The sequence below is a fragment of the Oncorhynchus gorbuscha genome, linkage group LG14 (genome assembly GCF_021184085.1).
Source record: "Oncorhynchus gorbuscha isolate QuinsamMale2020 ecotype Even-year linkage group LG14, OgorEven_v1.0, whole genome shotgun sequence".
Lineage (NCBI taxonomy): Eukaryota > Metazoa > Chordata > Actinopteri > Salmoniformes > Salmonidae > Oncorhynchus > Oncorhynchus gorbuscha.
The window spans coordinates 55,470,019-55,496,109 of NC_060186.1; the positions used below are offsets into that span (position 1 = coordinate 55,470,019).

Genomic DNA, 26,091 nt, shown 5'->3' on the forward strand with positions numbered 1-26,091 from the left:
CCTGGAAGAAGCTAGCTAGCTTACAAAGAATAACAACAAAAAATATCTAGTTAACAGAAGAAAGGAAGGCAAAATAAGGACAAAAGAAGGACAGAAGAAAAAGGAAAAGAAAGAGGACAACAAAGTGAAACAGTCAGCACTTCTATTGCAACTTCGTATTTCGTCGTCCTAACGTAGGCTACACTGCTATCTGCCCAGCAGCTAGCCAGCTAGCAAACGTCCACCGTCTACCGAATAGCAGCACTGTAGAAACTATTACACTCAACTGAACGACTTGATTAGTGTAGTGTTAGCTAGCTACATAGTTGTCTTTGCTGTCTTCGTATCCAAGATAATTGTGTAGTTTAGAGCGTGTAGTCTTAGAGTGATTATCTTAATTTACCGAGGTTAGCTAGCCAGATATTTGTCGTCCTTAACGTAGGAGACACTGCTAGCTAGCCAACAGCTAGCCAACGTCTACTGAATAGAACTTCTGCACTCAACAACCCGGTCGCATTCCGCTTCGCTCCACAGGTAGTATCACATTTTTCATTTCATTTCATTACAGCACAACGGTTTGATTTGTTTGATCGTAGCTAGCTACATAGCTAGCTACATAGCCGTCTGTGTATCAAAGATAATTGTGTAGTCTAGAGCGATTTTCTAGGTTAGCTAGCCAGCTATTGTCGTTCTTTTAACGCAACGTAACGTAATCAACACTGCTAGCTAGCCAGCTAGCCCCCGAATAGCAGCACTGTAGAAACTATTACACTCAACGGAACGATTTGATTAGTGTAGTGTCAACAACGCAGCCACTGCCAGCTAGCCTACAAAGTCAACAACGCAGCCACTGCCAGCTAGCCTACTTCAGCAGTACTGTATCATTTTAATCATTTTAGTCAATAAGATTCTTGCTACGTAAGCTTAACTTTCTGAACATTCGAGACGTGTAGTCCACTTGTCATTCCAATCTCCTTGCATTAGCGTAGCCTCTTCTGTAGCCTGTCAACTATGTGTCTGTCTATCCCTGTTCTCTCCTCTCTGCACAGACCATACAAACGCTCCACACCGCGTGGCCGCGGCCACCCTAATCTGGTGGTCCCAGCGCGCACGACCCACGTGGAGTTCCAGGTCTCCGGTAGCCTCTGGAACTGCCGATCTGCGGCCAACAAGGCAGAGTTCATCTCAGCCTATGCCTCCCTCCAGTCCCTCGACTTCTTGGCACTGACAGAAACATGGATCACCACAGATAACACCGCTACTCCTACTGCTCTCTCTTCATCCGCCCACGTGTTCTCGCACACCCCGAGAGCTTCTGGTCAGCGGGGTGGTGGCACCGGGATCCTCATCTCTCCCAAGTGGTCATTCTCTCTTTCTCCCCTTACCCATCTGTCTATCGCCTCCTTTGAATTTCATGCTGTCACAGTTACCAGCCCTTTCAAGCTTAACATCCTTATCATTTATCGCCCTCCAGGTCCCCTCAGAGAGTTCATCAATGAGCTTGATGCCTTGATAAGCTCCTTTCCTGAGGACGGCTCACCTCTCACAGTTCTGGGCGACTTTAACCTCCCCACGTCTACCTTTGACTCATTCCTCTCTGCCTCCTTCTTTCCACTCCTCTCCTCTTTTGACCTCACCCTCTCACCTTCCTCCCATACTCACAAGGCAGGCAATACGCTCGACCTCATCTTTACTAGATGCTGTTCTTCCACTAACCTCATTGCAACTCCCCTCCAAGTCTCCGACCACTACCTTGTATCCTTTTCCCTCTCGCTCTCATCCAACACTTCCCACACTGCCCCTACTCGGATGGTATCGCGCCGTCCCAACCTTCGCTCTCTCTCCCCCGCTACTCTCTCCTCTTCCATCCTATCATCTCTTCCCTCTGCTCAAACCTTCTCCAACCTATCTCCTGATTCTGCCTCCTCAACCCTCCTCTCCTCCCTTTCTGCATCCTTTGACTCTCTATGTCCCCTATCTTCCAGGCCGGCTCGGTCCTCCCCTCCCGCTCCGTGGCTTGACGACTCATTGCGAGCTCACAGAACAGGGCTCCGGGCAGCCGAGCGGAAATGGAGGAAAACTCGCCTCCCTGCGGACCTGGCATCCTTTCACTCCCTCCTCTCTACATTTTCCTCCTCTGTCTCTGCTGCTAAAGCCACTTTCTACCACTCTAAATTCCAAGCATCTGCCTCTAACCCTAGGAAGCTCTTTGCCACCTTCTCCGCCCTCCTGAATCCTCCCCCCCCTCCTCCCTCTCTGCAGATGACTTCGTCAACCATTTTGAAAAGAAAGTCGACGACATCCGATCCTCGTTTGCTAAGTCAAACGACACCGCTGGTTCTGCTCACACTGCCCTACCCTGTGCTCTGACCTCTTTCTCCCCTCTCTCTCCAGATGAAATCTCGCGTCTTGTGACGGCCGGCCGCCCAACAACCTGCCCGCTCGACCCTATCCCCTCCTCTCTTCTCCAGACCATTTCCGGAGACCTTCTCCCTTACCTCACCTCGCTCATCAACTTATCCCTGACCGCTGGCTACGTCCCTTCCGTCTTCAAGAGAGCGAGAGTTGCACCCCTTCTGAAAAAACCTACACTCGATCCCTCCGATGTCAACAACTACAGACCAGTATCCCTTCTTTCTTTTCTCTCCAAAACTCTTGAACGTGCCGTCCTTGGTCAGCTCTCCCGCTATCTCTCTCAGAATGACCTTCTTGATCCAAATCAGTCAGGTTTCAAGACTAGTCATTCAACTGAGACTGCTCTTCTCTGTATCACGGAGGCGCTCCACATCGCTAAAGCTAACTCTCTCTCCTCTGCTCTCATCCTTCTAGACCTATCGGCTGCCTTCGATACTGTGAACCATCAGATCCTCCTCTCCACCCTCTCCGAGTTGGGCATCTCCGGCGCGGCCCACGCTTGATTGCGTCCTACCTGACAGGTCGCTCCTACCAGGTGGCGTGGCGAGAATCTGTCTCCTCACCACGCGCTCTCACCACTGGTGTCCCCCAGGGCTCTGTTCTAGGCCCTCTCCTATTCTCGCTATACACCAAGTCACTTGGCTCTGTCATAACCTCACATGGTCTCTCCTATCATTGCTATGCAGACGACACACAATTAATCTTCTCCTTTCCCCCTTCTGATGACCAGGTGGCGAATCGCATCTCTGCATGTCTGGCAGACATATCAGTGTGGATGACGGATCACCACCTCAAGCTGAACTTCGGCAAGACGGAGCTGCTCTTCCTCCCGGGGAAGGACTGCCCGTTCCATGATCTCGCCATCACGGTTGACAACTCCATTGTGTCCTCCTCCCAGAGCGCTAAGAACCTTGGCGTGATCCTGGACAACACCCTGTAGTTCTCAACTAACATCAAGGCGGTGGCCCGTTCCTGTAGGTTCATGCTCTACAACATCCGCAGAGTACGACCCTGCCTCACACAGGAAGCGGCGCAGGTCCTAATCCAGGCACTTGTCATCTCCCGTCTGGATTACTGCAACTCGCTGTTGGCTGGGCTCCCTGCCTGTGCCATTAAACCCCTACAACTCATCCAGAACGCCGCAGGCCGTCTAGTGTTCAACCTTCCCAAGTTCTCTCACGTCACCCCGCTCCTCCGCTCTCTCCACTGGCTTCCAGTTGAAGCTCGCATCCGCTACAAGACCATGGTGCTTGCCTACGGAGCTGTGAGGGGAACGGCACCTCAGTACCTCCAGGCTCTGATCAAGCCCTACACCTAAATAAGGGCACTGCGTTCATCCACCTCTGGCCTGCTCGCCTCACTACCACTGAGGAAGTACAGTTCCCGCTCAGCCCAGTCAAAACTGTTCGCTGCTCTGGCTCCCCAATGGTGGAACAAACTCCCTCACGACGCCAGGACAGCGGAGTCAATCACCACCTTCCGGAGACACCTGAAACCCCACCTCTTTAAGGAATACCTAGGATAGGATAAAGTAATCCTTCTCACCCCCCTTCCCCCCCTTAAAAGATTTAGATGCACTATTGTAAAGTGGCTGTTCCACTGGATGTCATAAGATGAATGCACCAATTTGTAAGTCGCTCTGGATAAGAGCGTCTGCTAAATGACTTAAATGTAAATGTAAATGTAAATGGCCTGAATTGCAGTTGAGACTACGTTAAAGTACACGGTGCAAGTGACCAATGTTGTTTGAGATTCTGCACAGATTATTATAGCAATTGTGAAGATCTCCACAAACCTATGATGACCTATGTATGTTTTCTTAAACATGCATGCTTTATATGGTTGCAGAAAAATAAATGTATAGTAACAGTAACTTAAAAATGTGGCCATGGATGTGTTACTCATTTTAAGGTTGAATGTTAGTTTGTTAGATAGCCTTAAGTTTAGGCTATTTAGTGTATTACAAAAGTAATATTGAATTGTGTTTGGTTGACAACGCAACCATCGAGAGCACTGGTTGTATCACCGACTAATATGGCAACTGCACCACCCTTGACCAGAAGGCCCTACCGAGGGGTGGTGCGGACGGCCCAGCGCATTCCTGCATCCCTGGGGGTGAGCTCCCAGCCATCTAGGACGTACATGCCAGGCGAGGCCTTGATCCTTCATCTTGCGGCCATTTCCTCATTACCGAAACACAAATGTCTCACCGCCCCTTCAAAATTGGTATCATTTTCACATCAAACAGTGCCTTCAGATAGTATTTCTAAATTTTGTTAGGTTACGGCCTTTTTCTAAAATTGATTACATTGTTTTTTTTTGTCTCGTCAATCTACACACAATACCCCATAATGACAAAGCAAAAACAGCCTTTTAAAAACGTTTGCAAATTTATAAGAAAAAAAAACAAATAGGGTATCACACCTACCTTGTCACAACACAACTGATTGGCTCAAACGCATTAAGAAGGAAAGACGTTGCACAAATTAACTTTTAACAAGCCAGACTAAGTCAGTGGTACAGATGGAACTATCCAAGTCGAAAATGGGTAGGGTGTCTGGGGGTTGTCGTGTGTCAGGGCTCTCACTGTGTGAAGTGAAGAGATTAGCACATTGTACCTGTCCGCTCACACCACGTGAGAATGTTCCAGGAATCTTAGTGTATAGTAGGGATGTGGACATTATGAAGATAGAAATGGACAACTGAAACATGATCAGTAGTCTAACCGTGATTAATATTCAGCCTGACTACATACAATTGTCTATTCAACTTCCCTTTTGTGTTACTCACGAAAGGCATTTTGAAAGCATTAGAGAGAGCAATCTGTTAACAATTGAGTCCTCAAGGAAAGTCCTCAAGGAAAGTCCTCAAGGAAAGTCCTCAAGGAAAGTCCTCAAGGAAAGTCCTCAAGGAAAGTCCTCAAGGAAAGTCCTCAAGGAAAGTCCTCAAGGAAAGTCCATGATAAACTGCTTTGGTATTTACATGGATTCCGGATTTTCAGCATTTAAAATGTTTTGTCCATTTCTCACACACACACTAATGGCAATCAAGAAATGAAGTGCACTGACATTTTTCACATATCTTTCTTTACTGTTGTCTCAAAATAGTAGTAGTAGTAGTAGGCTTTTTATTAACAATGTCCAGATACACAAATAATCTGCATTTTTACGGCGATGTTTGTCTACATTCAGTTCCAAAAAAAGAGAATTTAATTGTATTTTAAACTTCAAACAACAAGTGAATTTACGGCATGTTTTTTAAAAAAGGATTATAGAATGTTTATCAAGTGGATGCCAAGTTTTACATTCAGACCATGTGTGTGTTTGTGTGTGTGATTACACAGCTGTTTACTCTTTCGAACAAAACAGTTTGTTAATTCGTCCAAGGTGTATAATTGGCTACCCTGAAGGCTTTAATGTCTATTTACTAGAGTAGTTAAAACACTCCTAATAAAACGTGGAATGGGAAACATAAAGAAGACGAGGTCATACAAATAGCCAATTCTTTCATACGAGTCCAGAAAGTGATGTGAAGGGCGAGCAGGGTATACATAGTGCAGATGAAATGAATCCGCCGTGTGAGCCTGCTGTTTACGACGCCCAGGCGGGGGGGTGGTGGAGTACATAGGAGGCCGTGCTGCTCAGCACCAGGGTGGGCCAGGCCACAGGGACAGGCAGGGAAGCAGAGATAGGACCTGGACTGTGGCTGTGGGTCATTTGGGCCTGCTGTGGATTTTGTATTATTAAAATTTTCATGCAGACGGATTGGGTTATGATACTTTACGTTCATTTTGTTTCGTGTTTTTTGAATGATAGTGTTCTACAAAATGAGAAAAACTGAGCAAGACTTCACAACCCTAGGGAGTCAAAGAGATTGAAACAATGAAATTGACTGAGCAGCAAGCTGGTCTTATGCGACCAATTTGTCTCTTCCATTAGGATGACTTGGGCTCCTGAGTGGCGCAGCAGTCTAAGGCACTGCATCTCAGTGATAGAGGTGTCACTACAGACCCTGGTTTGATTCCAGGCTGTATCACAACCGGCTGTGATTGGGAGTCCCATCGGGACCATGTGCTCTTAACTGACTTGCCTACATAAATAAAAATGACAAGTTTACTTTGTCACCAGCAGGAATCCCCAGAGAGAATCAGAGCAGCTGGACTGGAGGGGAAAGGCTGCTATTGTGGCCTCTTTGTCATGCAGCCCTCTCAACTCAGACCTGCTGTCTCAATCGAGTTTTCGAATGAAAATTTTACAGCGCCCCCACTTCCCATTAGGGTCTGTGTAAGAGTGTGTAAGAGATTAACCACATTCCACATTGTCTCACCACCTCTCAGAGGATCTACTTGTAACAGATGGAGACTACGTGACAGTATGTTTGTGTTGACTCTGAGTAACCTGTTGAAAAGCCTTGCAGTAGCTACATTTCTCTGCTCTGCAGGCAACGTTACATTGCTGTGAACAAACTGTTTTATTTGTACATTTGTTTTATTGAACTTTTATTTAACTAGGCAAGCCATTTAAGAACAAATTCTTATATAAATGACAGCCTGCCGGGGAACGGTGGGTTATAACTGTGACACAACTTGTCGCCTCGTCTCTATGCACCATCATCAATGTGAAAACTCAATCTATGTTTTACATCTAACTAACAGATTAAATTTGGAGTCTTCATTACTTTTGAGCGTCCCGTTACTATTTACTGATTGGCAGCCATTTTCGGTCAGTAATTTGTTTATATTCAATCTGCCACCACTGCAACCATGCCAGGAGGTTAAGGAAACGGACTATTGTACACCATCGCTAGCATACTGAATTATACATGTAGGTCATCTATTATATCCAACTAAAACAGAGATTGTATTTCCCCCTAGCCTAACTCTGTCACTTTGTTTTAATTCTCTCTAAAGAAGGTGACAGTAGGCAGGCTTGATAGGAACTGTCACAAAAGGCTTCAGGTGTCGGTCTCATCGTTCATCACAAAGTCGCTTCGTGGCACAACTCTGACCTCAGGGCAGGACAACCGTAGTGTATCCTTGGCCTCGACCAGATCACAAGCCAACCACCGCCGGTTTACAGCGAGTCAATCTCCCAGCTACCATCTCTCCAAACCGACCCTTTATTAAGCACTCTGGATGTTTGGGCTTTGATAGAAGATATTGATCAGGGATCACTGTGGTCGTTATCGAAATGTAATTATTAATGATGTTTCTCTGCACATTATAGTTCAGCCTGCATAATGTGGCTTCTTGTAGTCTGGGGAGTGAGGTTTGGGTCAATTCCATTTAACTTTCCATCAATTCAATTAATGAATTGGAATGAATGTTACATTCAGTAAGTCAATTGGAAATCCCCCCATGTTTTAATGAAGGTTTTGTTTCAATTTTAATTTATTCAAGTTTAATTATACTTATCTTTCAGTTGAATATGGTTATGCCTGCAGGGATGGCACAGTTTCACAGGCACACAGACATGGGGTTTTTCTGCACCTGTTTGCGAACATGTTCTGTTTTGACTGAGTGAAGTTTTAACACCTGGGGATGTTTGTGTCTGCCTGGCAGTCTGAATATATATTAGTTAGGCTATTCACGTCTGGGACATTTCCTGTTATGACAAATGCCCCCCCCCCCGACATATTTCTGCCACTTGGCTTGTATTTGCAAGTCAACATGTTCTGCTGCATCCCTCAGAAGTGTGACTGGAGCCAGCCAGGCAGGGTGTGGTGTAGGATATCCTTCAGATAAGGTCCTACAGCTTCAGAAAGGCTATGGTTGGGTGAGGAGGAGAACCCCATGTCCTCTTTTTCCACTTGTGTCGTTTCACAATCAACAAATTGAGGCCGCTTAGTACTATTTATACATTAAAACCAACGAGTATGCATTTTCTCAAACCTATCATTACACATTCATCAGTAGACCATGACGTAAGGAATAAAGAGAGGTATTTCTAGCATGAAAGACCAAAGGGGACCGCAAGATGGATTTATGCATTGTTTGTTATCCAGATGCCATTAACAGCAGGGAGTTATAGCATGCCATGCTATTGCGTGGACCTTAAGCAAGTAAGCATATGTCAAGGCATGAGATGATCCAATGTCTTACAGTATGCACATTTTCCATTTACAGTTTCACAACAATATTGCCCTATCAAAACCCACAGTTATTTATGAGTAGGTCCAGTAGTTTTCCAGACCATCAGGGAAAAAACAGGCCCTATTCCCTAATTATAAGCTATAGGGCACTGGGTTTATTTCTCAGTCAGTTAACATGGTCAGGAAAAACTCTTGGCCCTATCTCTGAGCTTAGGCAGTGTCTTATACCTGGGTAGTGGCCCTGGCTGAAAAGGACAACCAACCTGCTGAGTCTGCAGCTGAGCCTAACCATGTTCCATACTGGCACTAAGGACCTTTGTTTCAGCACCAGCTACTCTCACACATGCCTATTGTGATTATCAGAGAGAGATTATGAAAGAGGATTCTCAACATAATTTCAATGGAGTGTTTATCTTAGATCAGCAGTGTTGTACTACTACCACTACTACTACCACTACTACTTCTAATACGACTACTACTTCTAATACTACTACTACTTCTAATACTACCACTACTTCTAATACTACTACTACTTCTAATACTACCACTACTTCAACTACTACCACTATTACTACCACTACTTCTACTACTACTGCAACTACTACTACTTCTAATACTACTACTACTTCTAATACTATTACTACTACTACTACTACTTCTAATACTACTACTGATACTACTACTTCGAATACTACTACTACTTCTAATACTTCAACTACTACTACTACTTCAACTACATAGGCAGTGTTACTTTAAAGCACAAAAAGCCGGACAGGAGGACAGGTAGGCAGTTCTTCAAGGGTCTTTGAACCCATCAGGAGGTTGTCTTCATATACTGAAAGTAACACTTCCTCCATCTGGTTGAGACCAGTTCAGCTTTATGAGTCACGCTGAGTCTGTCTGGACAGGGTGTGCAGAGGGAACAGATGGGCTGCCAATTCTGGGGTGCGGAGAGGTGGAGGGTAGTGGAGAACTTCAGATGCATCTGCTGAGGTAAAGCTTGATGAGAGATCACTTTCAGAGAGTGTATTCCTGGATCCACTAGTTTATGACGGTGCATCGCTCATAAGCAGCAACCAGACGTGCAGGTCTGCTAAAACTGTTCTGATTATCCCCTAACTGAGACCTAAGGCTTAGGTTGACTGAGAGGTCATAACCCTTATGTAACACACACATACAAACTCACTCTCTACATCTCTACAACACAAATCTTAGATTCACTGTGTTCACTTAATAGCATTTTATAAGAAAGGAACAATGGCTCAGTGTGGTTCAAGAGGACCCATGTTTTGTTGCTGTACTAGTCATAGTGTTGATTATTGCTTTTAACTGACACAACCTTACAATTAAGGAGAAATAAAGTAATATAATTGTATGCTCTTTTAATTTGATTTCTAAGTACTTAATGGGCATAATTACTATAAATGAAGGAAGGGCTGAAAAGTCTGAAGGGGTAAATTATCATATCATGTCTCATGATCAACCGAGTCCATGTGAATTAGGGATTGACTTATTAGTCAAGAGTGACATCCATTGTTAATCAATGGCTCCAGTCTATTTCAGACATGGCATAAACTGTACCTGTTCTCTCCTCTCTTTACCCAGGTGTGGACATCCTGAAGTTGGTGGCAGCTCAGATTGGCAGCCACTGGATTGACATGTACCAATCCCTGGCCAATGCCACGGAGCGTGAAGTGGCAGCATTCTCCAACGGCTACCTGTCGGACCACGAGCGTGCTTACGCTGCCCTGCAGCACTGGACCATCCGCGATGGGGACGCCAACTTGGCTAAGCTCATCAATGCCCTGCATCGCCACCGCCGTATAGACGTGGTGGAGAAGATACGAGGCATCATGGAAGACAATCCTCAGGTAAGCCCTACTGGCAAAGAGAATCTGTTCTGTCCTTCAGTGAACTCTCCCATCTTGAATCACAGGTGGGCTATTTGGGCTAAATGGCACTCCTCACTAATGAGCCTTCAGGTCCTCATTTTATCTCACCAAATCTCTAGAGTACAAAGTCACTCACAAAGTCACTCAACGTGAACGCAAACATAGAAATGACATATGGGTTGACAACGTTAATTTAAACAAGTCACGAGTGGTGACCAGCCCTCCTGCCTTAAGGGAAGGGCCCCCGTGACTGTCCTGGCGTGGCCTAGCGCTACTGTACAGTACAGAGGTCAATGTAGAGAGACTGGCCAGTTGCGAAAGTGGATCATTCATCACGCTCCACTTTTCTCCTAACTTCCTCCCATCTCTCAGATACATATCATATTATCCCCATGTCCAGTGACCTTCTCTGCTCAAAGTTAGATTCTTACAGTTAAGGGCTTGTTATGGTCGTCTTATGAGAGATATTGAGACCCGGAGATCTATCTAACAGGCTGCCTATTGTAATTCTGCTTGTCGTCACTACTTAATAATCCTTGGATGATGGTAATATCTAGGGTGTTTCGTCTCAATCGATGGTGGAGGAGATGGCAGGTAATAAATCATTTGGTGAGGGAGAGAACAGGGAAGCAGAAGCACAATATGAGTAGGGAACATAGTGTGCTGGAGGCTGCTCTCTCCCCTTTCTCCCTCCCTCCCTTGTTTTTCCTCAGTACACTCTTGGCCATTTCTTCAGATTTTCTCCTCATTCCATTGAATCAGCACTGGGTCATGTGTTATAAATAACTTCAGGGTAAACCACCAGGAAATGGTAATTCATGAGGGATACTCTGTAAGGAGGGATGACCATTCATCATGCAGTGGGCCTCTTATTGGTACCAGACAGAAATGCTGCAGACAGACAGCATTGTAGGTGTACACATATGGTATTCTTCCTTAGAGGTATAATATACAACCATGTGGTTCCACTGACGTAAGACTTCCCCATCCGTGTGATTCATAAATGAGGTGTCTGTGTGTGGCGATTCCACCAGAGTGGGCTGGCTGCCTTATGTATGGGAGGGATGGAGCGAAGGAGAGAGGAAATGAGAGAGGGAGGGGACGCTGTTTCCTGCTGCCACCCCAGTTTTGTTAATTCATTAAGACACAGCTTGGAGCTATCCTCCATGACTGGGTTGTTTTTAAACAAACCACAGGTGGTGAGCCCCAAACATTGCTAATCTGCCTCCCCAGCTGATATTCTCTCATTCCAATAGTGTGATTTCATCATAGCTGTAAGGCACGGAGCCTGAAGCAGAAAGGACAGAGGCTGAGTTGTTTGTTGTTGTTTGCGCGTGTGTGTGTGTGTCAGCATGTACTGTCTGTGTCAGCGTGTGTTGGTATGCATGTGGAGCATGTCCTCCTGTTTAATCTTGCAGATGACCATAGCTGCAGTGTGAGCTGAGCTGTGTCTCTCCTCCTGCCCTCGGTCTCAGCTGGTTAGGGCTGACTGATGGAGTCACTGCACTGTCAGTGTTAAATGAGGCCTAGCCATAGACCACTGATACTGAAGGGCCTTGGCACACTGTAGTAGTTTACCCTAGGACACAGTGATAGACCCTTTTACTGATAATGTCACCGCAACAAAAACAGTTTTGCCGCAGCATATGGTCAAAATAACGTGTTTTTACTTCTCACTGTCTGTTTCTTTGCAGCTGCAAAAGTCTAGGCCCACGTGTTATGATGCTTCAGTCAGCAAGGAACCTGACCTACATGACGTTATGTCAGACAAAACACCCTCCCCCATAAAGTGAAATGAGTGCAGTTGGAGCACCAATCTGCTCAGCATGTTTTGTTGCTGTAGGATATGTGTTTTCTATGTCAGGTATTTCTGGGGCACCCTCCCTCTCTCCTCTGTGCCCCAGACAGACACGTTTTAGCCTACTCCACAAAAAAAACACTCAGTCATCTGAATGATGCATTTAGAGGAAGAGATTAAACATCACAACACATTGACTCTCTGTGGCACGCAAGACCTCAGGTCAACTCCTCGTAAACAAGCTGCTTTAACAGAATGAAGATTCTCTCTTAGTGCTTCAGTGGTTGTTGTGTTTATCCTCGCTTGGGAAAAAGTCTTGTCCCAAAGGTCCTAGCCAGCTGTCTCTGTCTGTTTTCTTCTTCTTTCCTTCTGGTCCTCTACTCCCAGTAGGAGCTTTTCCATCCACACCAAGGCAACTACTCATAATACGAGTTCTAGCCTCCCCTTCAGGCAGGCACAATGCTACACACGGAATCCAATTTCAGACATTATTAAGTGTTTACTACTCCCATTAAATGTCCATTCATTCGTTCAGAGGCCCAGGTGCATTCTCCGGTCTGCACAGGAAGATGATGCCTATTTCTAGCTCCCAGGCAACTTTGCAGTATTTAAAAAAATATTATTTCTTATATTATTTGCTCAGAACATTTCTTGCATTATTACCTACAGCCAAAAATAACTTTTGGATATTAGATTGGAGATCACTCAACCAGCAATTCGACCAGAAATTATATTTCCCTAAATTTAATCCTTTGTTTGAACTCCCCAAGACAGTTCCCTTCTTCCCAGGGGCAGCTCCAAGACTCCGCTGTTGGAGAATAGGAATAAGGAGTGGGCTCCTATTCAGACTCAGGAGGCATGCATACCATCCACCACTTCCGTGTATGTTACTCGCTAACGTTAAGTCCCTGGACAATAAAGTAGACGAGCTCAGGGCAAGGATCTCCTTACAGCGAGACATTAGGGGCTGAAACATACTCTATTTTATAGAATCATGTCTCTTTCCGGCGGATATACTGTCCCCTACCATTCAGCCAACAGGGTTCTCTGTCCATTGCACGAACAGGAAAAAGAAAGGTGTATGTTTCATGACTAACTACTTGTGGTGTGATTGTGGTAATGTACAGGAATTCAAGTCCTTTTGTTCTCCCAATCTGAAATACCTCATCATCAAATGCTGACCGCATTACCTCCCAAGAGAGTTTTCTGGCTCTCAAGGAACTACACTCAACTTTATGCAAACTAGACACCGAATATCCTGAGGCTGCAATTATTGTAGCTGGGGACATTAATAAAGGAAATCTGAGGAAAACACTACCAAACTTCTATCAACACATATTCTGTGCGTCTCGCTCATCGAGCATTCTTGACCGTTGTTACACCTCCTCCCGGGACAGCTACAAGGCTCTCCCCCACCCTCCCTTCGGCAAATCAGATCATGCCTCAATTTTGCTCCTCCCCTCCTATAAGCAGAAACTTCAACAGGAAGCACTCATGGTAAGGACTGTTCAACAATGGTCTGACCAATCAGAATCTATGCTTCAAGTTTATTTTGATCACGCAGACTGGGAAATGTCCCGGGTTGCCTCAGAGAATAGTATCAAACGTATAAACTTAGTTAGGGGCTGAGTTCATCAGGAAGTGCATAGAGGATGTTATCCAAACAAAAAAATGTGGATGGATGGCAGCATTCGCACAAAACTGAAAGCACAAACCACCGCATTTAACCTCTGCAAGGTGACTGAGAACATGGACGTGTACAAACAGACCAGCTATGCCCTCCGTAAGGCAATCCAAGAGGCAAAACAACCATGTAGGGACAAAGTGGAGACACAGTTTAATGGCTCAGACACAAGATGTATGTGGCAGGGACTCCAGACATGGATTATAAAGGGAAAGCCAGCCATGTCGCAGACACCAACACCTCGCTCCCGGACAAGCTAAACACCTACTTTGCCCATTAACCCTCATAATGCTGCCGGCCCAGATGGCACTCACTTCGGCCATCATGACGTGCTTTAAGAGGCTAGTTAAGAATCATATCACCTCCACCTTACCTGACACCCTAGACCCACTACAATTTGCATGACGCCCCAACAGATCCACAGATGACGCAATCCCCATTGCATTACACACGGCTCTATCCCATCTGGACAAGAGGAATAGCTTTGTAAGAATGCTGTTAATGAATGTGTTTCTATCAAATTGCCTTGTTTCACATAAAAGGCTGTGCGTGGTGACATAGTGCACATAAAAATAACTTTTGCCATTAAATTCCCATGTACCGATTAAAAAATACAAGTTAAATGAGTTTCCATCGCTTTTTCAACTGGTTTTGTCAGTAAAAATGTTGCGCTATATAGCGAATGTGCCCACTCTGGTCTTGGCACATGCTTTCTAGCCAACAGCTGGCAGATACAGTGCACGTATAGCCTACATGATGAGATTATTATGGACAAAAGAGTGAGATGATCTTTATTTGTCAAACTGCAGGCAAGCATCTATCTTCATGTCACCAGAATAAGACCCTGGATATTTATTGGAAAGGAGCATCAAGCTCATCACTGTGTACTTTCAGGTAGGCCCTTCATCACATCTGTTGGGGAAGATGTTTAGTATCAGCTGTAACAGTGGTTGCAGCGTCACAAGAATACTGTCTATGAGGGAGAAGCAGAGAAAAGAGCTGCCTATTAAACAACACCCCCAGTGTCCTACATAACAGTAGTGATGATGAAATTTCTCAGTGTTAACATATGAGGATTCACTTTAGTGGTCAAGGCTCTCTTGACCCACAATGTCTTATGATATTGCAGTTTTTCCATAGCCTGCTGTATTTTGCTGCTGAACAGGGTTTATGACTAAACATGCAACACATCTCTCCTAAGCGCCAAAATTTGTCGATACTCTGCAGATTCAGTAAAATATCTGTGTTATTTGTGATTTAATTAAAATGTGGATGTTCTCTGTGTCTCTGATGCCTCAGCAGTTCCTCCCTACACAGGGACAGACCCCTAGCGTGTTTATTGTGTGTTTGAGTGTGTGCGTGATTGTGTGTGAGCTTTCGTGCCTGTGTGTGCCTGCTGCCTGGTGTGAGTATGTGTATGTGTGTGTGTGATGCGTGACAATGTCCCTACCCTAGGGTCTGCTGTGTGTGTGTTGACAGGCTATGTCAGTGACTCAGCCAGATCACTGTCTCTCCTCTAATGACTCAGTCACTGGCTACTGACAACTCAGAGAACCATCTGGAACGGTGACACCATTTCCCCCTGTTTTCTCCTAATTCTCCATGATGAGTCGATCTGAGTTCAAGTATTTTCAGTCTTCAGGGGTTTCTCTGGAGGGTTAGTTGGTAGGTTTTGTAACAGCTGTTTGTAACATAATTTGGCCAGGGCGGTGTAGTGCTCCAGTCTTCGTGGACGTGTCATTGCCTGCCTATCTGGCCTAGTGCACAGAGGAACTTTTTATCAAATAGGGGAGATAGCAGGGGCCGCATATGGGTCATATACACACACAGAAGTAAGTGAGGTCTGTCTGATGCCACATCAAGCTGTTTTATATGGGATGTTATGTTCGCATCAGAAGTTTTCCGTTAGACTCCCGTCACCTGCATGAAATTCTATTGTGTTTCTGTGAAGCCATATTGAACTGTGTTCTATTGGATTTTCAGCACCCTGAAAGTTTTCCATGGCATTTCCATCGACTGTATGAAATGCCCTTTACCATTTCCTTCCTGTCTCACTCACAGCAAGGCCTTTTTTTCTACAGTACCGAAGTCAAAATGTAAGTCTCTCAAGAGCTCATCTGGCCGGTCACCACCAGTTCACTACATTACCATACCGAAGAAGACTGTTATTTATGTTTTCCCTGAGCCCCAGGGCAAGCACAGTGGTGTACTATAACTGGTAGTGTGTGACTGGGCCCATGTGGTCTTTGGGCAGTACATTCCTGCTCTGTCCATGTCCACAGAATCCCTTTCATGTCTGGTCGGTTGTGTACGCTCCCTGAGGCAAGGAGAGAGAGTCACGGATGGGAGTGGGTGGTCTGGGGCTGTGGGTTGGCCCGCTGTGTCACCTGATGTGGGCTGCATTGGGCTGGGGCTGGGCACACAGGAGCTCCCTGTCCTCTCTCTGCACCGCGTAAAATGGCCTGTTTCCAAACTTGTGCAGGTGTATCCAAAAGTCTAATAATAACCACTTGTACCATAGTAGGCATAAGTCGTGATGTGTAAAGGATTCAAAAGTAAGCAATTGCTAAAGCCTGAGCACTCAGCTCTTGAAATGCTGATAGTTCATGACAATGGTGAGGTGCGAGTGTCAGGATATCTTCCAACTATCTAGCAATCTCTTTAGCGTTGGCACTTCTCACAATTGCAGTCAGGATCAAAGTCACCATTAAGTGGTGTTCCTACTATCAAACAGTCGTAAATCGCTTTTGAGTCATCACAGATACCATACTTTAAATCCTCAGAGTGGCAAGCAAGATACAAGTGCCTTCAGAGGTGTACGGATAACTAGGAGTACGAAACTGGGTTATTTTGTGCAGTGGTCTGTCCGGACAACAGTGTGACTCAGAACACTGCTTTCTCAGCCATTGGTTTCCAACACTGACACTGACCCTCTCCTCCCCTCTCCCTCTCAATTCAAGTCAAGGGGCTTTATTGGCATGGGAAACATATGTTAACATTGCCAAAGCAAGTGAAGTAGATAATATACCTTTCTCTCTCTCCATATCCCTCTCTTTCTCTCCTCCCCTCTCCCTCTCTGCAGTTTAATCTGAACCAGCTGATGACTGTGAATGTAACCCCGAGCCACAGTCCTGTACACAAGTCGTTGGAGTCTCCTGGGGTGGTGGTGGAGCAGTCTCCTGTGGACCGGACCAAGGGCTTCTTCCCCGACGAATCAGAGCCTCTGCTCCGCTGTGACTCCACCTCCAGCAAAGACTCCGCCCTCAGCAGGAACGGCTCATTCATCACCAAAGGTAACCACACATTATGACACAGTTCTGTTTCAGTAATTATGCTAAGCAACTGGCTCCTACAGAGGTGACATATTTGTATTTACTTCATACTCCATTATAGCAAGTCATCAACTATGAAATATTTGAGAAATACGTCTTCGTTCTCATAAGGATGACTAGGCTTTTATTCCCAGCAGCAGAACGTGACTGCTAATTTAGTCATTCACGATTTCCTATTTTATGGACAACAACAAGCTGTAGCTAACATCCACAGTATGTTGCAGTCTATCCTCCTCCTCATTCTGACATTTTCTTCCTCTCCTCTGTGACTTCCAGAGAAGAAAGACACGGTGCTGCGACAGGTCCGGCTGGACCCGTGTGACCTGCAGCCCATCTTCGACGACATGCTGCACATCCTAAACCTTGACGAGCTGCATGTCATCGAGGCGATCCCCATGGCAGAGGACAAACTGGACCGCCTCTTCGAGATTGCCGGGGTCAAGAGCCAGGAGGCCAGCCAGACCCTGCTGGACTCGGTCTACAGCCACCTGCCTGACCTCCTATAGGCACACTGCTGTGATGCTACAGACCTATACTGTGGTCAGGGGACACCCCACTTCCTTCTGCTACAAACCCCTCCTTTTCTGTGTGGCTACTTGGGTGTGGCTCCCCCAAAAAAAATACTCTGAGGTACGCTAGTGAGATGCTGCTTGATTCTGGATAGTCGTCTACACGCCTTCATGACTGCCAATCGGCTATCCTCCATTCCTAGCAGCCTGACTTAATCCCCTAATAATACCAGGGTCAGGGAGCCTCCCTTTTTTCACCTTTATTTAACCAGGTAGACTAGTTGAGAACAAGTTCTCATTTACAACTGCGACCTGGCAGTTGTAAATTCTCTCTCTTCTCTCTCTATGATCCTGCACACTCTCACCCCCAGGCCAGACCATACAGCCACATGCCTGACCTCTTGAAGTCTCCTTCCATCACTCCCCCCATGTTGAGGGGAGGGGTCCAGGCTCCCCCCCACACACAGCCCCCCATGGTGAGCCTGCCTGCCTGGAGGAAGGGCAGGACAGAGTGGCCAGCCTGGAGTTCTGGGCAGACATAGCACCACCATCACCACTATGCTTATTAAACCATAGCTATTGCCCTTGTGTCAATGTAGCATTAAACAAGTGTTCTCTTTACATTTTTGAGATTATAAACCCATATTCATGCAAGCAAACTTCAATAACACAGTCTCATGCACAATGTCTATAAATGTCAAACATCCCACATGAAAAAATACTATAGTCTGCACTATGGTAGGACTACTACAGTATTCACTGTCGTGTTTTTGCTAACTTTACTGTAGTATTTACTATAGTATACTGTAGTATTTACAGTTTACTATAGTATAAATACTGTAGTAAAAACAATCAGTAGTGTATACTATATTAATTACGGTAATGTTTTTGCAGACTGTAGTATACTGTAGTATTTACTGTAGTGTTTTTGTTTTATTATTTACATTTAACATTTACATTTAAGTCATTTAGCAGACGCTCTTATCCAGAGCGACTTACAAATTGGTGCATTCACCTTATGACATCCAGTGGAACAGTCACTTTACAATTATCTTTGACATAGAAGTGGGGGGCATTCTCCTTGAAGAAACCTACTGGAGAAATACTCAGAGTAAATTTTCCATATCCTGTAGGTAGTGCTGGGTTCTGACACGGAGAGTTCAGACCTTCTACTCTTTTCTATAACCATAGGGAACACAATATATGGTCTAAACTTGGCATGTAGGTTTCAAACTTACGGGTGGCCCAAATTGGGACTTGTGGGAGGGGAATGGGCAGGGTACAGTATGTACAAATTATATACTGTAGTATTTACTATAGTTTAAAAAAAGTTTTTGTGGACTGTAGTATTTTTGCAGACATTTTTGTACTATTTACTAGTGTTTTTATTTTTTGGATAATACTGTAGTATTTACTATAGTATTCTACAGTACTACAAAATTCTATACTAAGTCCTACACATGATTGAGGGATACTACAGTGCATACAATTGTATAGTATACTACAGTTTACTACATACTTCTATATACTGTAGTATTCTAGAATAAACTGTAGTATTTTTTTATGGGGGACACTACGACACACACTCATGATGCACAATGTCTTACACTAACAGTATGTAATATGATTGATGCACTAATTCTTGTTCTTTGAGTAACATAACCATTTCATCTGTATGCATTCTGCCATATGTGCTTCAATGTCTCTTTGAAATGGTGTTTACTTACATGTCACACTTGGTTTTTTTCAACATTTAGTTTGAGTATTATCATTTGTAGTTTTTTAGCTTTTTGATTTCTTTGCAACTATTATTTGTCTTGATTTCAATGGCATTCTGATATGTCCCAGCTTGGTGTAATGAGACCATCTTACTGGATGTAAGATATGCATAGTTGCTCCATATTCTACTTGAATCTGACAGTCATCTTCAGGATTGTGGTACTTGATTAAAAAATAACAATGTGCAACTATAGTTCCTTTTAAATTCAACATCTTAAAAAAAAATAAGAAAAAGCACCACCAAAAACATGTTGCTGTGAAGTGCCAGTATTCAACTCGCAGATGTTAGGAAAGGAACACAGACTGACTTTTTGCCAAGCCAATCGTATCAAGCTATTCTGGTGCTAGACTTGAAATTCTCTAGTTGGGCATAATACCAGGATGATATGGGCGGCTTTCAGGACAATCGCTACTAAAGTATTCTGGACTTTGCAGGGGGTAAAATAGATGCAGCTGCTCTGGACTTTGTTGGACAGAATTGAAGTGTTGTTCGAGCTGTCCACATCGCTGTTGGGTCTAATGTAGGTGTGTGAAGGTAAGCATGTAGAACGAGTATGAAACATTGAAGTTGAGGTATACTGTACATGTACTCTGGTGGCTGTTTTTAAACATAACACGTGTAACCAGTACATTTACTATTATGTAAAATCTTAAATCAACCAATTAAAGTTCAAACTTTTGTCATAATGTGGAGTGTGTGTCATACTTACTGTATCTCTCTTTCAGCAAGAATTTGTTACAGTAAACATGTTTCCATGTAACCTTTTTATGGTAGTTATAACGACACAAGGCGACTCAGATGCAGATGGTTTGAGTTGATCTTTATTATAGTTCAAGGGGTAGGCAAAAGACAGGTCGGGGACAGGCAAGAGTTCATAGCCAGGGCAGATTCCATAATGGTACAGGGCGGCAGGCAGGCTCGAGGGCAGGGGCAGGCAGAATGGTCAGGCAGGCGGGCTCAGAGTCAGGACAGGCAAGTGTCAGAACCAGGAGGACAAGACAAAGAGAGACTGGGGAAAACCAGGACCTAAGAGAAAAACGCTGGTTGACTTGGCAACAAGAAGAACTGGCACAGACAGACAGAAAACACAGGTATAAATACACTGGGGATAATGGAGAAGATGGGCGACACCTGGAGGGGGGTGGAAACAAGCACAAGAACAGGTGTGACACGAGTAAAGTACATGTCAGATAAAAATGTAATGACAAGCCTGATGAAAACAGTACATTTGTTGGTAAACTTTCCAAATGTCGACAAAAGATGGGATATTTTTGTGTCAGTAAAATGTATTATTTGAGAAATTGTGGTGGAAATGCTTTTGTGTGCAAATATTGATCAAATATCCATTATATCGAAGCAAACTTGGAGTCACGCATTGATACAGTATGTTGTGAGGTCCTCCCACTAAGTCTTGGAAAGCATGCAGTTTATTAGGCTACAGATTAAATAAGTTATGATGAACTTTACAATGTGGTGAAAGTGCAAGGTGATGAGCTGATGCTCCTTTCCAATAAATATCTGTCACGCCCTGACCTTAGTATTCTTTGTTTTCTTTATTATTTTGGTTAGGTCAGGGTGTGACATGGGTGATATGTGTGTTCTTTGTCTCATCTAGGGTGTTTGTACTGTCTAGGGTTTTTTGTAGATGTATGGGGTTGTTTCCATCTAGGTTTTTAGGTAGGTCTATGGTTGCCTAGATCGGTTCTCAATTAGAGGCAGGTGTTTATCATTGTCTCTGATTGGGAACCATATTTAGGCAGCCATATTCTTTGGGTATTTTGTGGGTGATTGTTTCCTGTGTCAGTGTTTGTGCCACACGGGACTGTTTCATTTCCATTTCACTTTGTTATTTTGTATTTGTGTCATGTTCAGTCTTTTCTATTAAAACATGGACACCTACCACGGTGCATATTGGTCCGATCCTTGCTACACCTCTTCAGACGAAGACGAGGAAATCTGTTATAGAATCACCCACCAACAGAGGACCAAGCGGCGTGGTAACGGGCAGCAGCAGCAGCATCAGCCACATCAGCATCGAACACAAGACTCGTGGACTTGGGAGGAAATTCTCGACGGGAGAGGACCCTGGGCTCAGCCAGGGGAATATTGGGAGTGTGGCGAAGCCAGGTAGGAGACCTGCGCCAACTTCCTGTGCTTACCGGAGAGCGAGAGGGACCGGGCAGGCACCGTGTTATGCTGTGGAGCGCACGGTGTCCCCGGTGCGGGTGCATAGCCCGGCTCCTCGTATCGGCCGGGCTAGAGTGGGCATTGAGCCAGGTGCCATGAAGCCGGCTCTACGCATCTGGTCTCCAGTGCGTCTCCTTGGGCCGGCGTACATGGCACCAGCCTTGAGCATGGTGTCCCCGGTTCGCCAGCATAGCTCAGTGCGGCCTATTCCACCTCGCCGCACAGGTCGGGCTACGGGAAGCATTCAACCAGGTAAGGTTAGGCATGCTCGGTGCTCAAGAGCTCCAGTGCGCCTGCACGGTCTTGTCTATCCAGTGCCACCTCCACGTACCAGCCCTCCGGTGGCAGCCCCCCGCACCAGGCTGTCTCTCCGTCTCATCCCTACAGGTCTGTCCTGAGCCGCCAGAGTCTCCCATCTGTCCTGAGCCGCCAGAGTCTCCCATCTGTCCTGAGCCGCCAGAGTCCCCCGTCTGTCCTGAGCCACCAGAGTCCCCCGTCTGTCCTGAGCCACCAGAGTCCCCCGTCTGTCCTGAGCCGCCAGAGTCCCCCGTCTGTCCTGAGCCGCCAGAGTCTCCCGTCTGTCCTCAGCCACCAGGGTCTCCCGTCTGTCCTGAGCCGCCAGGGTCTCCCGTCTGTCCTGAGCCGCCAGAGTCTCCCGTCTGTCCTGTGCCGCCAGAGCCTCCCGTCTGTCCTGAGCCGCCAGAGCCTCCCGTCTGTCCTGAGCCGCCAGAGCCTCCCGTCTGTCCTGAGCCGCCAGAGCCTCCCGTCTGTCCTGAGCCGCCAGAGCCTCCCGTCTGTCCTGAGCCGCCAGGGCCTCCCGTCTGTCCTGAGCCGCCAGGGTCTCCCGTCTGTCCTGAGCCGCCAGGGTCTCCCGTCTGTCCTGAGCCGCCAGGGTCTCCCGTCTGTCCTGAGCCGCCAGGGTCTCCCGTCTGTCCTGAGCCGCCAGAGCCTCCCGTCTGTCCTGAGCCGCCAGAGCCTCCCGTCTGTCCTGAGCCGCCAGAGCCTCCCGTCTGTCCTGAGCTGCCAGAGCCTCCCGTCTGTCCTGAGCCGCCAGAGCCGTCAGCCAGCCTGCAAATCCCCTCATGCTCTGTCAGCTTGGATGGGGAGCGTCGCTACACAGCTATTTTCAGGTCTCTCCAGAGATGTTCGATCGGGTTCAAGTCTGGGCTCTCTCACAGCATGATGGTACCACCACCATGCTTGCTTCACTGTAGGGATGGTGCCTGGTTTCCTCCAGACATGATGCTTGGCATTCAGGCCAAATAATTCAATCTTGGTTTCATCAGACCAGAGAATCTTGTTTCCAGACCCATATCAAACATCTCCAATCCAAAGTTAAATCTAGAATTGGCTTCCTATTTCGCAACAAAGCATCCTTCACTCATGCTGCCAAACATACCCTTGTAAAACTGACCATCTTACCAATCCTCAACTTTGGCGATGTCATTTACAAAATAGCCTCCAATACCCTACTCAACAAATTGGATGCAGTCTATCACAGTGCAATCTGTTTTGTCACCAAAGCCCCATATACTACCCACCATTGCGACCTGTACGCTCTCGTTGGCTGGCCCTCGCTTCATACTCGTCGCCAAACCCACTGGCTCCATGTCATCTACAAGACCCTGCTAGGTAAAGTCCCCCCTTATCTCAGCTTGCTGGTCACCATAGCATCTCCCACCTGTAGCACACGCTCCAGCAGGTATATCTCTCTAGTCACCCCCAAAACCAATTCTTTCTTTGGCCACCTCTCCTTCCAGTTCTCTGCTGCCAATGACTGGAACCAACTACAAAAATCTCTGAAACTGTTAACACATATCTCCCTCACTAGCTTTAAGCACCAACTGTCAGTGCAGCTCACAGATTACTGCACCTGTACATAGCCCACCTATAATTTAAAACAACTACCTCTTTCCCTACTGTATTTAAATTATTTATTTATTTTGCTCGTTTGCACCCCATTATTTTTATTTCTAATTTGCACATTCTTCCATTGCAAATCTACCATTCCAGTGTTTTACTTGCTATATTATATTTACTTTGCCACCATGGCCTTTTTTTGCCTTTACTTCCCTTATCTCACCTCATTTGCTCACATCGTATATAGACTTGTTTATACTGTGTTATTGACTGTATGTTTGTTTTACTCCATGTGAAACTCTGTGTCGTTGTATGTGTCGAACTGCTTTGCTTTATCTTGGCCAGGTCGCAATTGTAAATGAGAACTTGTTCTCAACTTGCCTACCTGGTTAAATAAAGGTGAAATAAATAAAAAATAAAATAAATGGTCTGAGAGTCCTATAGGTGCCTTTTCAAAAACTCCAAACGGGGTATCAGGTACTTTTTACTGAGGAGTGGCTTCCGTCTGGCCCCTCTACCATCAAGGCCTGATTAGTGGAGTCCTGCAGAGATGGTTGTCCTTCTGGAAGGTACTCCCATCTCCACAGAGGAACTCTGGAGCTCTGTAAAAGTGACTAATGGTTTCTTGGTCACATCCCTGACAAAGGCCAGCTCAAAGAAGAGTCTCTGTGGTTCAAAACTTCTTCCATTTAAGAATGATGGAGGCCACTGTGTTCTTGGGGACCTTCAATGCTGCAGACATTTTTTGGTACCCTTCCCCAGATCTGTGCCTTGACACAATCCTGTCTCTGAGCTCTGTGGACAATTCCTTCTAGCTCATTACTTGGTTTTTGCTCTGAAATGCACTGTCAATTGATGTCCAATCAATTAAATTGTAGGACCAAGTTGTAGAACCAAGTTGTAGAAACATCTTCAAGGATGATAAATGGAAACAGAATGCACCTGAGCTCCATTTCGAGTCCCATAACAAAGGGTCTGAATGCTTATGTAAATAAGGTATTTCTGTTTTTCGAAATTTGCAAACATTTCTAAATACCTGTTTTTGCTTTGTCATTATGGGGTATTGTATGTGGATTGATGAGGGGAAAAATAATTAAATACATTTTAGAGTAAGGCTGTAACGTAACAAAATGTGGAAAAAGGGAAGGGGTCTGAATACTTTCCTAATGCACGGTATCTATACCGATCACAAATATGAACACAAATTGCAACAATTTCAAAGCTGTTACTGAGTTACAGTTACATATGAGGAAATCAATCGATTGACATAAATTCATTAGGCCCTAATCTATGGATTTCGCAAGATTGGGAAAATAAACTCAAGAAACGTCCTCTCACTGTAAACTGCGTTTATTTTCTGCATACTTAACATGTGTAAATATTTGTATGAACATAACAAGATTCAACAACTGAGACATAAACTGAACAAGTTCCACAGACATGTGACTAACAGAAATTGAATAATGTGTCCTTGAACAAAGGGGGTGTCACAATCAAAGTAACAGTCAGTATCTGGTGTAGCCACCAGCTGCATTAAGTACTGCCGTGCATCTCCTCCGCATAGACTGCACCATTTTTGCCAGTTCTTGCTGTGAGATGTTACCCCACTCTTCCACCAAGGCACCTGCAAGTTCCCGGACATTTCTGGAGGGAATGGCCCTAGCCGTCACCCTTCAATCCAACAGGTCACAGACATGCTCAATGGGATTGAGATCCGGCCTCATCGCTGGCCATGGCAAAACACTGACATTCCTGTCTAGCAAGAAATCACGCACAGAACGAGCAGTATGGCTGGTGGCATTGACATGCTGGAGGGTCATGTCAGGATGAGCCTGCAGGATGTGTAACACATGAGGGAGAAGGATGTCTTCCCTGTAACGTACAGCGTTGAGATTGCCTGCAATGACAACAAGCTCAGTCCAATGATGCTGTGACACACCACCCCAGACCATGACTGACCCTCCACCTCCAACTCAATCCCGCTCCAAAGTACAGGCCTCTGTGTAACGCTCATTCCATTCAATGATAAACGTGAATCCGACCATCACCCCTGGTGAGACAAAACCGCGACTCATCAGTGAAGAGCACTTTTGCCAGTCCTGTCTGGTCCAGCGACGGTGGGTTTGTGCCTATAGGCGACATTGTTGCCGGTGTTGTCTGGTGAGGACCTTTCAACAGGTCTACAGGCCCTCAGTAAAGCCTCTCTCAGCCTATTGTGGACAGTTTGAGCACTGGTGGAGGGATTGTGCATTCCTGGTGTAACTCGGGCAGGTGAGATGTTCAGATGTACCGATCCTGTGCAGGTGTTGTTACACGTGGTCTGCCACTGCGAGGACGATCAGCTGTCCGTCCTGTTTCCCTGTAGCGTTGTCTTAGGGGTCTCACAGTACAGACATTGCAATATATTGCCCTGGCCACATCTGCAGTCCTCATGCCTCCTTGCAGCATGCCTAAGACACGTTGACGCAGATGAGCAGGGACACTGGGTATCTTTCTTTTGGTGTTTTTCAGAGTCAGTAGAAAGGCCTCTTTAGTGTCCTAAGTTTTCATAACTGTGACCTTAAT

At 45.6% G+C, this 26,091-nt stretch overlaps 1 protein-coding gene across 1 annotated transcript in view; it reads left to right on the forward strand.

Annotated features, from left to right (window-relative positions):
- Window positions 1-20,165, forward strand: part of LOC123995141 (tumor necrosis factor receptor superfamily member 21-like) — a 38,164-nt gene extending 17,999 nt beyond the window's left edge. Inside the window, exons 4-6 of the mRNA XM_046298524.1 lie at window positions 10,090-10,355; window positions 16,941-17,151; window positions 17,467-20,165. Of these exons, the coding sequence (XP_046154480.1) occupies window positions 10,090-10,355; window positions 16,941-17,151; window positions 17,467-17,696 (707 nt within the window). The 3' untranslated portion in view covers window positions 17,697-20,165. The remainder of the gene's footprint in view (window positions 1-10,089; window positions 10,356-16,940; window positions 17,152-17,466) is intronic.
- The last annotated feature ends 5,926 nt before the right edge of the window (window positions 20,166-26,091 follow it).